Raw genomic sequence first — 17,256 nt, 5'->3', positions numbered from 1 at the left:
ATTTTAAAAATTGCAGATGCTGGTTTGGGGCATTTTTAGTTGAATACTAATTTCAATCCCAATGCAGCTTGACACAAATCATGAGTAGAAAATCAATCATCTAGTAAATAAGAAAATTTACCATTTTCTAAGACGATAAAAATAAATGTGTCTAGATATACTGTATCCTCCTGGTTAGCAAAAAGAAGTATCAGATTGAGTGTCAGGGGTCTATTGAGTTGTAAATCAACATGTTTTAATGGTTACCAACCAATGAGAATCAATTGCTCCTTAGGAAAATAACTAAAAAGTACAAGTGCAAAGCAAGCACAATGAGGCCCCAATCTCATTGGAAGTGTCTTGGCACTACCGATTGAACTAGATACCCATCAACCAACTAACTTTTCAGACTTAAGCTAGCATGAGGCAGTAAACCAAGTATGCACCTTCGACAACTCTGCCTGCCTACAGGGCGAGCTTCAAAGAGTTCACATTGATCTTTAATTTGAATAACTGTCTATGTCTAAAGAACCAGCTAAGGGAAGAGGGTTTGTTATGCCTTTAAGGGTCTGATCCTGTAGTGAGTTATGCCTGGGGATTTATAACTGAGTCTGGGGCTTGAAAGCAGAGTTCGTAAAAAAGCAGGAAGAAAGTAATCAAATTCAAGAGCTCATCTAGCACGTACCGGCTCCAAATGCAAAGAAGAAGCTCTTGTTGGGGTACTCCTCCAGCAGGTCCTTCACCCGCTTTCCCATCCTCTCATTGCGCTTGTAGATGAGCTCCTGGCGGAAATAGCTGTCTATCTCTTGGGCGGTAATGCGCTCGTTGGGTGGCAGGGTGGCGTTAATGAAATTTGGGACCTAGGCAAGAAAGAAAAATCTTTGTGGGAACTGACTATTTCACTGGTGTATTCCAAGGAGACGAAGATTGTCAAGGTCAGGCATTGAGGCGCCTGGCATTCCCCCTTGCCCCTCACAAAAAGCACGTACAGCAGGACAAAAACCCCTCTCAGTGACTTGTTAATAATGCTCCATTTCTCCAAGTATGTGATTTTATAACATGTGCAACTGAATTTGTTTTAGCTTGATACAAAGAAAACAGACATTGTGGGTTTGTCAGATGGTAGCTCTTGAATCCTGCTTGTGTGGCTGGAGGAAATCCGTTTTTGTCACTGGCCATCTTTAGCTTCATACCTTTTCCTTACGCCCCCCAAGTGTTACAAGATTAAGATCACAGGGACAGTGTCACATGAGCCTTTTGCCTGCTGTCCTACAAGCCGCTCTGGCTGGGGGAGAATAATAACCCAGCTACTAGAGTCGGTCAAAAAAAATTCAACATTTTTCCAAAAAAGGGACAATTTTTTCATTAAAAACGTTCTCATTTTTCAACCAGCTCCATGTGCACCATTTACAAGGTGGTCCCCAGTCCCCTCACAGTAGCCCCAAATCCACTTATGGTTGCCTGCTGCAACCCCGCCCCCTCCAAATCCTTTGCCACCCTTTGGGACCAATATGCACCAGTGCCCAAGGCCCCTGCAGCGATGAAGCAAGACGTACGCATATAATGCACCCGCACGCTGCAGAGGATGTTGAAAACCTCTGAGATCATGGTCAGCCTGACCTGGGGGGAAATTCCTTCCTGATCCCACCCCATGTATGGTGATCAGTTTGACCCTGAGCATGCCAGCAAGAACCAGCCAGCCAAGCACCTGAGAGACAGAATGCTCGGTGCCACCTCAGAGCCCCATCCCGCCCCAACCAAGTCCCATCTCCGGCTGAGGCCATCCCTAATGCTTCAGAAGAAGGAGATTAAAAAACAAAACCCCCGAGATTCAAGGTGGGGGGCAGCAGGTGCCGTAAGAGTGAGGAGTTCCAGGAGTCAAGTATCAGAGGGGTAGCCGTGTTAGTCTGGATCTGTAAAAGCAGCAAAGAATCCTGTGGCACCTTATAGACTAACAGACGTTTTGGAGCATGAGCTTTCGTGGGTGAATACCCACTTCTTCAGATGCAAGAAGTGGGTATTCACCCACGAAAGCTCATGCTCCAAAACGTCTGTTAGTCTATAAGGTGCCACAGGATTCTTTGCTGCTTTTAGAGTTCCAGGAGGAAGACAGTCTCTTGCTCTTTCCTTCCCCTCGTTGGCTTCCACAGAATTTGGCAGGCTTTGTTTTTTGTTTGCCATTTCTCCGCCAATGGGGTATGAGCACTTCCCAGATCATGTCCAACTGGTTGGGAATTGCTGTTTTAACAGATTTAGACTATTAGGGCCACAGGGAGGTCACCCTTTGACCAGCTCACACAGAATCTGTCTCTGATGGCGAGCTTTATGTGGTGGAGAAAAAGGACTCTGATGTAGGTGAAGGGCAACTTGTCCCTCAGAGACATGTGGCATAGTATCAACAGGGCAGTTCTCTCCTCGGGATGGGAAGAAAGGTCTGTAATCTGCAGTAATCTAATAAAATAATCATGTCTAATCTGTACGGTCATCTGTGAAACGAGGATAATGATGTTCACCTCCTTTGTAAAGTGCTTTGAGATCTGTGGAGGAAAAATGCTACATAAGAACTAGGTGTTATTTATTATTATCATTGCCAACAATTCACTCAGCTGCAAATGCACCTGGGGCGACGGTGAGGTGTGCGCAACAACAAAGAGACAGTGACACGCACACAATGCTCACAATGTGGCACAACAGACTGAACATGACAGTAGCTCCAGTCCTGCGCTCCCCACTTAACGTGCTCCGCCATAGAGGGCAATGTCAGATCAGTAGGGCACCCCTTCCACTCAGCTCTGCTAGGCAGAACCTCACACTCCCATGTAATCAGAAGTCTAATGTCTGAGGTTATCTAGCCACCACCCTGACAAGGCCAAATGATTCCGTACAGGCCATTTTCTTGTTGTTTATAGTATCAGAGCACTGGGGCTTCCATCGCGCTGCTTGGGAGACTGTTCCCACAACGGACTCTACGTGGCTTCATACATTTTTCCTGATATTCACTACAAACCCAATCTTTCTTTGTTTCATCCCAGTTCTCCTATGTAGGTCTTGTCTGCACTACAAAGCTGTACAGCATTAACTCAATCCCCAGCAGGTGGATGCAGGTATGCAGGGGGGAAGGGATAGCTCAGTGGTTTGAGCATTGGCCTGTTAAACCCAGGGTTGTGAGTTCAATCCTTGAGGGGGCCATTTGGGGAACTGGGGTAAAAATCTGGGGATTGGTCCTGCTTTGAGCAGAGGGTTGGACTAGATGACCTCCTGAGGTCCCTTCCAACTCTGATATTCTATGATTATACCAATATAGCTATTCCCATATGGGAAGTGGAATAGCTGTACTGCTATAAAACACTTTTACACACCCATACTAGTTGCATGCAGGATTGCACTGGGATAATTATTAACTAACAGATTATAGATTAACTAACAGTTACACCAATACAAAAACTATACACAAATCAGGCCATATACACCCTTCTGCCCTCCTATGTAATCCCTCCTCCCCTTATGCTTTCAAGACGTCCTCTTAGACTCCTCTTTGCTGCTGCAAGGCTTCACCAAATAACTAGGCTACAAAAGAACGGGGTTAAATGCAAAGCATGCCCCATCCCGAGACAGGGCTCCGATACAAACACAACAGTGACAGGAATATATATAAAAACTGCATGTGCTATAGAAGTGCAAACAATCTAAGGAGCTCAAAGGGCTTGACAAATATGAAGCAGCCAATCCATGAGCCACCAGTGTGAGGAGGTGACTACCCTCCCCATTGCCAAGATGGGGGAAATACAGGCATTAAAATGCTTGTGATTTGTCCCGTGTTACATAGGTGCCAAAGTGAGGCTCACACACAAGGGTCACTATTCACACAAAAAGCCTGTGCCTGCGCTCCACTGGGACTAACCTGCCTCTTCCCTTACCCAGTCTGATGCCAGAGGGGCCTTTAAAAAATAAAAGTGATCTTTCGGAGCATTGTTGCTAAAATTAAACTGTCAGACATCCTGTTTGTCTCAAAGGAAAGGCCAGGGAAGACTTCACTGCCTACAGGCAACAAGCCACAGCATAGGACAGAGTATGTTCTGGTACTGGCTGGAGAGAAAAGCAGCCACTCAAGTCAGCCTGTTAGCAATCTTTACCCACGTTTGAGAAGGGGCCTATTTAAGGAAAGACAGTGTGAGTTAGTGGTTAGAGAAGCAGACTGGGAGGATCTTTGTCCTGTTCCTGACTGACAAAACCAGGATCAGCATCTGGCCCATTGTGTAAATCAGCTGTAATTTGACTGACATTTCTCCGGATCTAGAGCAGTGCTCTCACACACAGAATCTGGCCCTCTGCCAACAACCTGCTGCGTCATCTTGGGCAAGTCCCACAGTGCCTGATTCTCCCAGGTGCTGACAGCCAACAAGTGCAAATCAAATCCACAGGAGACAGAAGTTGCTCAGCACCTTTGAAACACAGGCCACGAATCTCTTGCTGCCTGATTCTCCCCGTCTGTAGGATGGGGGTGATAATTCTTAACTCCCCACCAGGAAATAACCCTTATGGCCTGATTCTCCTCTCCATTGCACTGGTTCCACCACCCCAGTGAGAGGGCAAGTGGGCCCTGTGGTTCTAGGCTGAAGGGGGCAAAGTGTTAACAGATAAATAATTGCAACCCATGGGAGGGAGAGCTGTGCAGAATACATGGCAGTGGAGCAGCAAAGGAGTGTTCAACCAGGGCAAAGCTTTGCAGTATAAAACAAACCACCCAACTGACAAGTTAGCATGCTAAAATTAGCAGTGTGGACATTGGAGCTTGGGTGAGAGCTCGGGCTGTCGCGCCCACCCATGCCCCTGGGTCTGAGCTCGGGCGGCTAGATCAAGTCTCCACCAGAGCCACAATATCCACACGGCTATCTGAAGCAGACTAGCCTGCACGGGTCTGTCTCCCTGGGCTGGGAGGGTCACACCCAGATGCAGTGTAGACCTACCCTCTCAAGCCTGGTCGACACCAGGAGGTTTTGCCAGCATTGCTGTGTCAGTTAGGAGGGTGAAAGAAATCACCCCCCTGACCAACACAGCTAAATCCCTATGGTACGTGCAGTTATACCAGCAACAATGTCCATTTGCCAGTATAGCCAGTTCTGCTTGGGGAAATGGTTTATGCTCTACTGCATGCTTTTGCCTCTATAAATTGCACCTCCACCAGGGTGACGGGATGGGTGGAGAGGGGAGGAGGACAGATATACCTGTATATCCAGCCTGGCAAACCCTGTGAAGTGTACAGCCCCTCCTCAGCACACCTATGCAAGGGAAGCCGGCGTTAACCCCTTGCATGCCGGGAGCCCAGGTGTTGCTGCTGTAACCGGTCACACTAACACTAGTTAGTATGCTTGGATTGGCTAGACTCCTGAGCAAAGCTTTTAACTCTCTCATGTTGCAAGAAAAGAAAAGGTTCAGACTAAGAGGAATGGAACCCCCCAAAAATCCAAATCAGGGACAGCCTGACAAGAAGGAAGGCACAATCATTTGAAACATCCCTCTCATTTCTCCCCCTTCCCGCTTCTATGACACCAAACAGAACAATAAGTGGTTCCACTTATCGGTAACAATACTCGGACCTTTTTGGAGTGGAGGCAGCGCTGTCCTTTGAAGGACACTAACAGAACCAGGGAATTCTCTGGCCATCGGGAACAAGTGGGAAATAGGAGGGAGTGCAGCGGCAAAACTCACTTGAGAAGTGTCATGGCTGAAGATGATGGAGTTGAGGTCCCCACAGTTGTAATGCTCGATAAGGTCCTCTGTCGTATAGGGGGTCTGGAGACTGCCTGCGCGGAGATTCTCCTGCTGCAAGAGAGTCTGATTCAAAGCAAAGATCACCTGAGGGAGGGAGGGAGGAGGAAAAGACAGAGTTCCTTATAAGTGCTTAACTCACTTGTTGTGAAGATCTATATGAACAAGAACCTTCAGCTCTACTCCCACTCCAAGTGTGGTAATCCACATACTTCACCACCCACCCTTCCTCCAGAGGTACAGCCATTTACACATCAGAAATAACAGATACCCTGCTATGTCGGGGTGCGTCTATCCTGCTTCCCCTCCTGCTCACCCAAATACAGGAGGCTGTTGGGCTTAGGAGAGGAGATGCACACTGTGGCACCTCTACACATCTCGGGGGGATGCAATAGGACGAGTGACTCAGTATCTGGAGGAGATCGGGGCCAGGGTAAGGGCTAGCAGACTGAGGTGCAACCCATGGAGATAGAGCAGCAGACAGAAAGCAGAAGGGCCAGCACTACAGACTGAGGGACCGTTTGCTACCCAGGTATGCAGCTTGGGAGGGTGATGTCTTTCTAGATCCTGGGCTGCTCAAACAGCAGTTGAGGCTAAGAGCACCTGGTGAGAAGAGGACTACTGGTTCTTTTGGGTGAAGCCCTTGCTGGAGTTAAAATGCCTTTACCACCTCACGAATAGACCTCTGTAGAAACACTCTCTCTGCTTCGGGCTTCCGCTTGGGGCCATTCAGAAGCAGGAGTAAGAAGTCGTATTCTGCACCAAGCAGGGCTTCACCTAAATCTAAATTCGGGAAAGCACTTAAGAACATGGCTTGAGCTCAACCTTGTCACTGATTTTGATGGGACAGAAATATATGCTTAGGAGCTGTCCTTAACACAGATGTTTTCCTGAATTAGGGCCTTAGAGAGCACGTAACGACAGTGCCTACAGTCTGCATTGGCTGCCTGATTGAGTTTCAGTTGGTGGTTTGGGGCTATAGAAGCCCTAAATGGATTTGGCACCTGAGAGACCCTCTAACTGCTCTGAACACAGTGAATACACACTGGGTAAGAGAAAACATTCCTCTCTTCTGGAGGTTTGCCTTTATTGTTAATATAACCAAGAAACAATTGTCTACAGCCTTACCTTGCTCCCAAGCTTGGTTGTTCCCTATGGTTCCCTCTACAAGACCTCTTTATCCCAGCCCCTAAATCCCTCTGCCTCTGAGACACTCAGCCCTTTATACGCCTCTGCTGTACCCAATAGGAATGACTTGAGCTGACATAAGAGCAAGTCAGCTAAAGCTAAAAAGCCCCTGTAACAACCTTCTCTTTCCTTTCCTCTGGCACCAGGGCAGCTGCTATTAGCAGAGGTGCTCAAGCTGACAGGCCCCTGGTTTAAAGGGGTGGGGCCTTTTCCCATGAGGATACATCAGCTCTGGACTGGTCCCCTTGCAATGAGAGAGGCTAGATTTGTTAGCCTTCTGGACAGTCTGCAAAGCTCATCCTCTCTGCCTTTGGAGCAGAAGGCGGGTTGAAGGACGTACCTGGCTAGATATGGGGAGAATTATTCCAGCCTGAGTGGCTTTGTGCCATGTGCTGTGTGGAATTTATTCTTGCTTGTTGTTCATTTCAGGTACTGCAAAAAGCATCTAGAGCTACTGATGCTTTTCAACCGCATGAACTAAAGATAGAGATATTCATATTGGGTGTTTTTAATATTTTTATTCATTTTTTTCTAAATAAAACAAATGTACCAAAATACCAAATTCATCAGAATACAAAGTAAGTAAAGAGGATTAGGATAAATTTAATATTGTTAATATCAAATCTACGGGACGTGCAAGGTGGTGAAGTGTAACACCACTCAGAGAAAGAACTTGTCCAGTTCCTGACTTTGGCACGACTGTAATATTATTCTGACCACTGCTGATCAGACTTCCCAGTATCGTTTCACTATTTCCTTGTACTCCCTCGTCTCTGTATCCATCTGTTGTCACTTGTCTTATACTTGATTGTAAATTCTCTGGGGCTGGGACTGTCTTTTTGCTTTGTGTTTGTACAACTCCCACCACACTGGGGTACAGGTTGAGGATTAGGGTTCTGAGGCAGCATGAGACTACAAATAATAATTTGAGTATTGTGTGATGAGATTTGGTGTCTTATGCATACATGTATATAAACATATCCATACATGCCACAGAGAGATTGTTTTTTTTTTACAAATGTCCCTGCCCAGAGGAAATTTTTTATCCATGCCCACTATGGCAGTATGTAAATAGTGATCTCTGAATGCTACCTGACAGCAGTCTGCCTTTCAGATGGAAGTGGGTACAAGCATGGCCCATGCAGCACCATTACTCCCTCTTCGACAACTACCTTGGCTAAAATCCACACTACAAGAAGGATGTGAAAAAACTGTAAAGAGTCCCACGGAGGGCACCAAAAATGATTAGGGGGCTGGAGCACATGATTTATGAGGAGAAGCTGAGGGAACTGGGATTGTTTAGTCTGCAGAAAAGAAGAATGAGGGGGTATTTGATAACTGCTTTCAACTACCTGAAGGTGGGTTCCAAAGAGGATGGATCTAGACTGTTCTCGGTGATGGCAGATGACAGAACAAGGAGTAATGGTCTCAAGCTGCAGTGGAGGAGGTTTGGTTGGATATTAGGAAAAACTTTTTCACTAGGAGGGTGGTGAAGCCCTGGAATGGGTTACCTAGGGAGGTGGCGGAATCTCCATCCTTAGAAGTTTTTAAGGTCAGGCTTGACAAAGCCCTGTCTGGGATGATTTAGCTGGGGATTGGTCCTGCTTTGAGCAGGGGGTTGGACTAGGTGACCTCCTGAGGTCCCTTCCAACCCTGAAATTCTATGATTCTATGAATAGAACCAGTGACCTCAGGTGGCCTTAATTCCTCCAAACTAGAGATCTCATAAGCACCATCAATGCCTCGCAGAAGACATTAATATTGGTTTTTTTAAACTGTTGGACTGGTGATCTTTGATGGAAAATGTAAAGGTTTCCCCAGCCTGTGCTCAGAGGTCCATGGATGCATATACCAAATGTCAAAATTATAAGACATTGGGAACATGGGATTTAATCATGTCAGTTTGTCCCTCCCCACTGTACGTGCCTGCCTTCGGGTCAACGGAGGGGAGTGCAGAAGTTACAGAGCTATGTTCACATAATGTGAAATGATGTTGTCTTCACTACAACCAAACCTGATACCTACCCACAAAGAACACGTTACATCAGTGTATTAGTCTAGATTGTGTCTATCTGTTTCATTCCTCAAGACACAAAACCAGCACTTAGTGCCCACCTATTTCCAGTACTGCAGGAATTCTGTTTCTCACACCAATAGCACCCTGCTAAGGGCATGTCCCCCTGGGGAAGTTCAAGAAAGTTAAACTGGGTTACCTAAAGGCTTGAATTTAAAGTGCCTCAGGGTAGTTTACACTGCAGCCATCTTGTGGATTGCAACTCGTGCAGACACAGCTGCGGCAGCTGTACGCTAGCTAGCTTGCTAAAAACAGAAGCGAGGACGCTGTGTCACAGACTTCCGTGTGAGTTGCACAAGCAAGCACATACCCAGTGGGGTCAGGGGAGGGAGGTGAGATGGGGCATCTTCATTTCTATTTTTAGCAGGTTAGCTAGGGCATAACTAGCTAGATTATAACTATGGGTATGTCCACGTGAGTTGCCATGCACACCCCTGGTTGTAATGTAGACGTCCCCGTAGTTAAAATGCATTAAACCCTCCATGGATGCTCTCATTCAAAAGTTAAATGGCCTTAGTTTCCTTTCGCTTAATTCGCTTTGGAAGAACATTGAAGTGGATTAAGGACATCACAAGTGTGAACAAGTGTGTCCACCCTGGGATTTCAGGAGCTTTAACTAAGGTCCTTTAATTTCACACTTCTGGTTCATCGGGTTTAATTTCCTGTATAGGCAAGCCCTAATTGACGCTAAAGACTAGAGGGGGCCTACTGAGACAAAAGCCAGCTCTACACTTTAAACTAGTGGTAGATCTTCCAGGGGGTACATCAACTCATCTAGATATTTGCCTAGTTTTACAACAGGCTACATAAATGCACTAGCAAAGTCAGTATAAACTAAAATTTCATACAGATAATGACTTGTTTATACTGCTCTATGTACTATACACTGAAATGGAAGTACAATATTTATATTCCAATTGATTTCTTTTATCATTACATGAGAAAAATGAGAAAGGCAGCAATTTTTCAGTAACAATGTGGCTGTGACACTTCCGTATTTTTGTGTCTGATTTTGTAAGCAAGTAGTTTTTAAGTGGGGGTACACAACACAAATCAGACTCCTGAAAGGGGTACAGTAGTCTGGAAAGGTTGAGAGCCACTGCTTTAAATATTTCCTGGTATAGAAATGTTAGTTAGGAGTGTGATCTTTACTGGCATAAGCCCGAGTATAGATGCGATTTGGCTGGTATGGCTTATTTTGTTCAATGATCTAGTATACACAGTAACAGCAAAAGCACTCTTGCCGGTATAAGGTGCATCTCCACTATGAGGCCTTATTAAATTTTGTGAATCAGTGAGATCGCAAACACACAACAACCACAACAAGCGAGGACATTGTGCCATAAAGATGCAATTTAAAACTAAAAACTACAGTTGTCAGAATAAAGATTTAATCTTTTCAAACCTATTACAGGGCACTGAGATGTACTTCACAAAGCCTTCCTAATATAAATATTCACTACAACCCCTGGCTCACTACTCTTCTCTGAAAGGTGGGAGCTGTCCACCACAGAAGTGTGCAGATCAGTAAGGGTCTACTGGACTGTTAGAGAGGTAATGCGGTTGCAGGAGTTGAAAAGCCCTTTTGCTATTCTAATCAGATATTCCATATTTCAGTTAGAAGAACATCTAAAGCTCTGGGATAAGATTTCTGGATGCGCAATTCCCATTCAGTCTTAATGGGAATTAGGTGTCTCATGCCTTGTCCTTTCTGCAGAAGGCACCCAGGCAAGTACAGCTTTATCGAACACTGGAAACCAACTCTGTGGCTGGGGACATTGGCCTCAATTGGCTGCTTTTGTTTGCCTTTAGGGACTAAACAATTCCTTCCCAATTTTTACTTTCCAGGAAGCAACACCCCCATTTTAGTTCCAACCATCTAAGCTACAGCGCTGCACAGTACTGAGATAGACATTAAGGGCTGGTCTACACTGGGAGGTGTGTGTGGGGGGAATGTAAGATACGCAACTTCAGCTACGAGAATAGCATAGCTGAAGTCGACGTATCTCATTTCAACTTCCCTCCCATCCTCACAGTGCGGGATTGACAGCCGCAGTTCCCCCATCAACTCCGCTTCCGCCTCTAGCCCTGGTGGAGTTACAGAGTAGATGAGGAGTGTGGTGGGGATCAATTTATCGCGTCTAGACGAGACGTGATAAATCGATCTGCAATAGATTGATTGCTACCCACCAATCTGGCGGGGAGTGTGGGCATACTCCAAGAAAGAAACACTGCTGAGCCAATATTTGCCTATTAGTTAGGGTGTGCTCTCCTGCTTGCATGGCGCCCAACTGTACCTTCAGCATTCCTTTGCTGTCATCAGGGGGAGCCAAAGGAACTCAAGATCAAGCCTGCAGCACTGGGAGGTAGAAAAGTCAAGCTATGCCAAATACGTAGGAATCAAGAGTCCTAATTTCATACAGTAATTCATGGCACCAGGATCCAGTGCACTGCAGGGCGGACGATGCTAGTGCTAAAAATACTCACAGCATCAGGCTATTAAAGCTGTGTGAGGGCATTTGTTGGAGGTAGAAGGTGGCCCGTTTATCAAAGAAGCATGTACAGTTACAATGCAGCTAGCACACAGCACAGATTGCCGAAGGAAGCTAGGGTTTTGTTACCTTGTAGTAGCATGTGTGCCTTTGTAAAGGCACTCCTGCACTTAGGAACAGCACCTAAAATTCAACCCACACAATTATGTTAGTGAATGGTGTCATTTCAGCTGTTTGCGATACCAGATGCTGCTTCAAACAGTGCTCCTGTTGAAAAGTTTATCTTCAGTAAACAGTCAATGATTGATAGTCCTGGGGATTTCATAGCAAAGAGAATTCCTGAGCTCATGTGCTCAAGGTGTTTAATCTGTGTGACTGACTTGGTTCAGAGTTGATAATCTTATCTAGTGTTACCACTAAGGGCATGGCTACACTTGTAAATTAGAGCGCTTTAAAGCAGCCCCGTGCACTCTAACTCACGACACGTCCACACTGGCAAGGCATTTACAGAGCTCCGACTCCGCAGCTAAAGCGCTCCTGGTACTCCACCTCCCCGAGAGGCATAACGCTTGGTGCACTCTGGCTGGAGCGCCGCAGTGCCAGCGTGGATGCCCTGGTCTGTCAATGCGCTCTGATCGGCCTCCAGAAGTGTCCCACAATGCCTGTTCTAGCCACTCTAGTCATCACTTTGAACTCTACTGCCCTGCCCTCAGGTGACCAACCATCAGACCCACCCTTTAAATTCTCTGGGAATTTTGAAATTCCCCTTCCTGTTTGCTCAGCAAGGTGTGGAGTGCTCTCAGTGCATCTCTCCAGGTGACCATGCCTCCACCCGCCAGGAGTTCCCCAGTATGGAGCAATGGCGAGGTGCTGGACCTCATCAGTGTTTGGGGGAAGGAAGCTGTCCAGTCCCAGCTGCGCTCCAGCCATAGGCATTACGATACCGTTGGGCAGATATCAAGGGACATGATGGAAAGGGACCATGACCGAGCACACTGCGGTGCAGCGTTAAAGTGAAGGAGCTGTGGAATGCCAACCACAAAGTCTGCGAGGCAAACAACTGCTCCTGTGCTGCCCTCATGACCTGCCGTTTCTACAAAGAGCTGGACGCACTACTGGGGGGTGACCCCAACTCCACTCCGAGGACCACCATGGACACTTCAGAGCCCAGTTCAACAAGGCAGGAGGAGGAGGAGGAAAGCGGGAGCAAGGATGCTGAGGAGGAGGAAGACATCCTGGCATCCCAAGATGCATGCAGCCAGGAGCTGTTCAAGCCAGGAGGAAGGCACCCAGTCACAGCAGCCAGTGCTTGGGGAAGGACAAAACACCAGAGGAGGTGCCTGGTAAGCAGCTTTTATTTTGGGACGAGGAGGGTCAGGGCTGCATGCATGCCTAGATGCGGAATGGGGCATTGATCTGATCTCTCACATTGTGGTAATCAGCCTCAGTGATCTCTTCAAAGGTCTCATGAAAAGCTGGGCAACCTGATTGTGCAGGTTCCTTGGGAGAGCTACTGTGCTCCTTCTCCCAGTCAGGCTAACATTTCCGCACCACTGTGCCGTGATGGGTGGAGGGATCATTGTTGCATATGGGCCAGGGCGGAAGCTGAATATAGGCCAGGGCGGAAGCTGCATTGTAGTAGAAGACCCTCCCTTGCTTCTCAGGTCACCCACAGCAGCAAGATATCTTCCAGGACGAACTCTTGTGGAAAATGTGGAGACAGTGTTCAGTATAGGGGCCCCCTGCGGCGGTTGGCTCTCCCCAAGGCACAGAAACCCAGAGGACAGTACAGACCTGAAACAATCAGCCCCCCTTGACCCTGTGCTTACTCACCATTTTGGGTCTCCCGTGGGTTATGTGCGCTTGCTTTGGGATGGGAAAATTATGCTATTGTGTAGACTGTGCTTGTCTTTAAGACGGGTGAATCATTGCTCTGTCTGGTGTGAACAATCCTGCCTCTGTTAAGAGTTGCATTTTACCTTTACAGATGCAACCTTGAGATCTCAGCCGTCCGTGTTATCACCGGCCGAAAGACTCCAAAGAATTAGGAAGAGGCCACGTAGAAGCAAAGAGGACCTGCTGCATGAAGTAATGCAGTAGTCATTTAACGAGAATCTAAAAGCGCAGGAGTGGAGGGAGAGTGAAAGGAGGATCTGCCAGCAGAATGAGGAGCGCCAGCACCAAAGCACGGAGCGGCTGATTAGCATTATGAAGCACCAAGCGGACTCGATCCAGGCGCTTATAGCCATGCAGGCGGAGCACTACCATGCCCACTCCCCCTGCAGCCCTTGTCCCAAAACTCTGTCCCTTGTGCCCCCATGTCACCGCAAACCCACCTTCCCCAACATCCAGGTTCTTATTGCCACCAGCTGCCTCCAAGACCTGTAGCTTCACCACCCAGCCCTGAAAACTATGACCCTTACCCACTGCACTCAACCTCCATCACCATGCATTGTAGCCAGCCTGAAGTGCAGCACTCACTGCACAGCATTCCAGACAGGAAGGCTGAGTATGATAACAAGACATACGGAAATCTGTGATTAAATCGTTCCCCACTCCACCCCCTTGCCATCTGTTTCCTAACAATTGTATTTCTTTTCAATAAATGGATTTTCTTTTAAATAAATGGATTTTTTGGCTTTGAAAACATTCTTTATTATTGCATTAAGTAAAAGATATCTTAGCCCAGGAAAGCAACAGGCACTGCAAGTCAGTGTAGCAAGCAGAAATTCCTGCTAACATTGGAACCATTGCACTTCACTCCTGTGCAGGGCACCAGACATTACTGGTGGCTTTCAGCCTCAAATTGCTCCCTCAAGGCATCCCTAATCCTTGCAGCCCCGTGCTGGGCCCCTCTGATAGCCCTGTTCTCTGGCTGTTCAAATTCAGCCTCCAGGTGTTGAACCTCCAAGGTCCATGCCTGAGTGAATCTTTCACCTTCCCTTCACAAATGTTATGGAGGATACAGCACGCAGATATAACCATGGGGATGTTGTCATCGGTGAGGTCCAGCTTCCCATACAGAGAGCACCAATGGCCCTTTAAACAGCCAAAAGCTCACTCCACGATCATTCGGCGCCAACTCAGCCTGTTGTTGAACCACTCCTTGCTGCTGTCAAGGCTCCCCGCGCAGGGTTTCATGAGCCACGGCATTAAAGGGTAAGCTGGGTCTCCAAGGATCACAGTGGGCATTTCAACTTCCCCTATGGTGATCTTCTGGTCTGAGAAAAAAGTCCCTGCTTGCAGCTTCCTGAACAGGCCAGTTTTCCAAAAGATGCGTGCGTCATGCACCTTTCTAGGCCAGCCTGCGTTAATGTCAATGAAATGCTCACGGTGATCCACAAGCGCCTGGAGAACCAGAGAGAAATATCCCTTCTGATTTATGTATTCAGAGACTAGGTGGCCTGGTGCCAGAACTGGAATATGAATCCCATCTATTGCCCCTCTGCAGTTAGGGAAACCAATTTGTGCAGAGCCAGCCACAATATCATGCACGTTACCCAGAGTCACGGTTCTTCTGAGCAGGATGCGATTAATGACCCTGCAAATTTGTATCAACACGATTCCAGCTGTTGACTTTCCTACTCCAAACTGGTTAGCGACCCATCGGTAGCTGTCTAGAGTTGCCAGCTCCAGATTGCAATAGCCATCCACTTCTCCACCGTCAGGGCAGCTCTCAATCTCACGTCCTTGTGCAGAAGGGTGGGGGCGAGCTCCTCACACAGTCCCATGAAAGTGGCTTTTCTCGTCCGAAAGTTCTGCAGCCACTGCTCATCATCCCAGACTTGCATGACGATGTGATCCCACCAAATCGCTTGTTTCCTGAGCCCAAAAGCGGCTTTCCACCATAGTGAGCATGTCCGTGAATGCCACAAGCAATCTTGTGTCGTATGCATTACATGAGTCGATATCGAGGTAGGACTCCTCACTGTCAGTTGTTTATAGCTTAAGGAGCAACTCGATTGCCAAACGTGAAGTGTTGGCAAGACCCATCAGCATATTCCTCAGCACTTCGGGATCATTACCGCAGACCGAAAGGGAAGACAGAGCGCACGTGTGAAATGTTGAAAGATGGCAATAAATGTGGACAGAAGCACAGGGATTGCTGGGATGTGAAGCGATGCAGCATGGGGCACTGGGACAGGACCCAGAATGCCCCGCACCCTCACTCCCTTCCCACAAACCACAGTGCCAGAATGGGAAGAGGTGCTCTGTGGGATAGCTGCCCATAATGCACCACTCCCAATGCAGCTGCAAGTGCCACAAATGTGGCCATGCTAGTGCGCTTGCACCTGTCAGTGTGAACACACGGCAGCGCTCTCCCTGCTGGTTTAACTCACAGCGCTCTACATCTGCAAGCGTAGCCAAGCCCTAAGAGAACATGTTAGTCCTATGACAAAGTGCTGATCTGGGAAGCCGACAGTAATTAGACTGTCAGGGTCTGAGTCTCATCTCACTTACCAGGTATACTAAAGCAGGAATAGTTCTGCTGACTTACACAGGGGAAAGACAAGTAAGCAAATGGAATCAGGCCCCCAGTCGATCTAGAGCCTTTGAATTGGATGTTGGCACCAAGTTAAAATCCCCTGCAGCAAGCAGGAAACTGAGCTACTGTACTCTGTTAGAAAAGGGAGAAGAGGGGGAAGCCTGACAGAAATTTGCAACAGTAAATTGCAAGAGACCTTTACAATTAATTCTGCATGGCTAGGGAGTGTTTCAATTCAGCCAGCTGTTTGTGTTAAGCTTGATTTTGCAAACCAATGGTACATAAGGTAGAGTTCTGTTCTCCGAGTGCCTCTTGCGTCACACTGTATAATATTAACTTAGAAATCTTCCTTGCATTGAGATCCACAGGAAATCACTCCACGTTTATCCTTCTTTCAGAAATATTCCTCTTCCCCCCCACCCCACCCCCACAAATACCGCTTTCCATTAAGTGCATTCACACCAGCATCAAAGCATCTCCTGAAAAGATGTATTCCGAGAACAAAAGTAACAAGTTTATTAGAAAGGTCCCCCCCCACCTCTCATTTCCACTGAGATCTCTCTCTCTTCTCTTCCCCTGCCCCCCATCTTTTTGTACTGTGGAAAAAATCGATTAAGCTCTCTGGTGTATATATATTGCTGCTAGTCTTTCTCCTCCCTGAGATTTCTTCAGCTGTCAGAAGACACTTGTCCCCTTTGCGGGCATTGTTGGAACAGCCTGCTAGGCTAAAGGGGTGGGGAAGAGGGGGTTAGAGCCCGGCAGATGCCTTTTTTGTCAAAGACAAAAGACCCCCTGCCATCCTCTCCACTTTTCAGCACTTTCATCCAGCCCAGATCAAAGCGCTGCTCTGCATATGAAAGGAACCTGGCATTATGCGACTCAAATTAGCCTATCGCCATCCCGCTAGCCTCCAAGTCTTCGCAACAAAAGCGCTCACATCTGTTCGATCATTTGCCTCATCTTCTGGGGTTTTTTCTCAGCTCTCAGTTTTGAGGGGCATTCAACCCCTTGAATTATAGTTTAGGGGACCATCTTCCTTGCTACGGGCCCGCTCAGCCAGACAATTTGCTTTTAACTGTCTTAAGGCATTGCGGCTGCTTTGGCGGCCCTTCTCAGCAGCTCATGGCATTGGTTGCCGTCACCCACTCAATTGAGTCCTGCGCTCGTTTCTCTTCTCCCTCTTCACCTGAAGGGGACTGGTCCCTCTGTGCAAGTAAGCACAGCCGCCCCGAATCAAAGCGAGCCTCGAATCAAAGGCATCGTGGCAA

The 17,256-nt window shown here is 47.4% G+C and overlaps 1 protein-coding gene across 1 annotated transcript in view; it reads right to left on the bottom strand.

Moving 5' to 3' along the window:
* The window catches only part of LOC127046815 (metalloprotease TIKI1-like), a 105,465-nt gene that overhangs the window by 37,256 nt on the left and 50,953 nt on the right, over window positions 1–17,256 (bottom strand). Inside the window, exons 3-4 of the mRNA XM_050944373.1 lie at window positions 5,689–5,835; window positions 665–839 (exon numbers count right to left, since the gene is read on the bottom strand). Of these exons, the coding sequence (XP_050800330.1) occupies window positions 665–839; window positions 5,689–5,835 (322 nt within the window). The remainder of the gene's footprint in view (window positions 1–664; window positions 840–5,688; window positions 5,836–17,256) is intronic.

Source organism: Gopherus flavomarginatus, chromosome 3 (genome assembly GCF_025201925.1).
Source record: "Gopherus flavomarginatus isolate rGopFla2 chromosome 3, rGopFla2.mat.asm, whole genome shotgun sequence".
Lineage (NCBI taxonomy): Eukaryota > Metazoa > Chordata > Testudines > Testudinidae > Gopherus > Gopherus flavomarginatus.
This window is presented reverse-complemented; position numbering and strand designations above follow the sequence as displayed.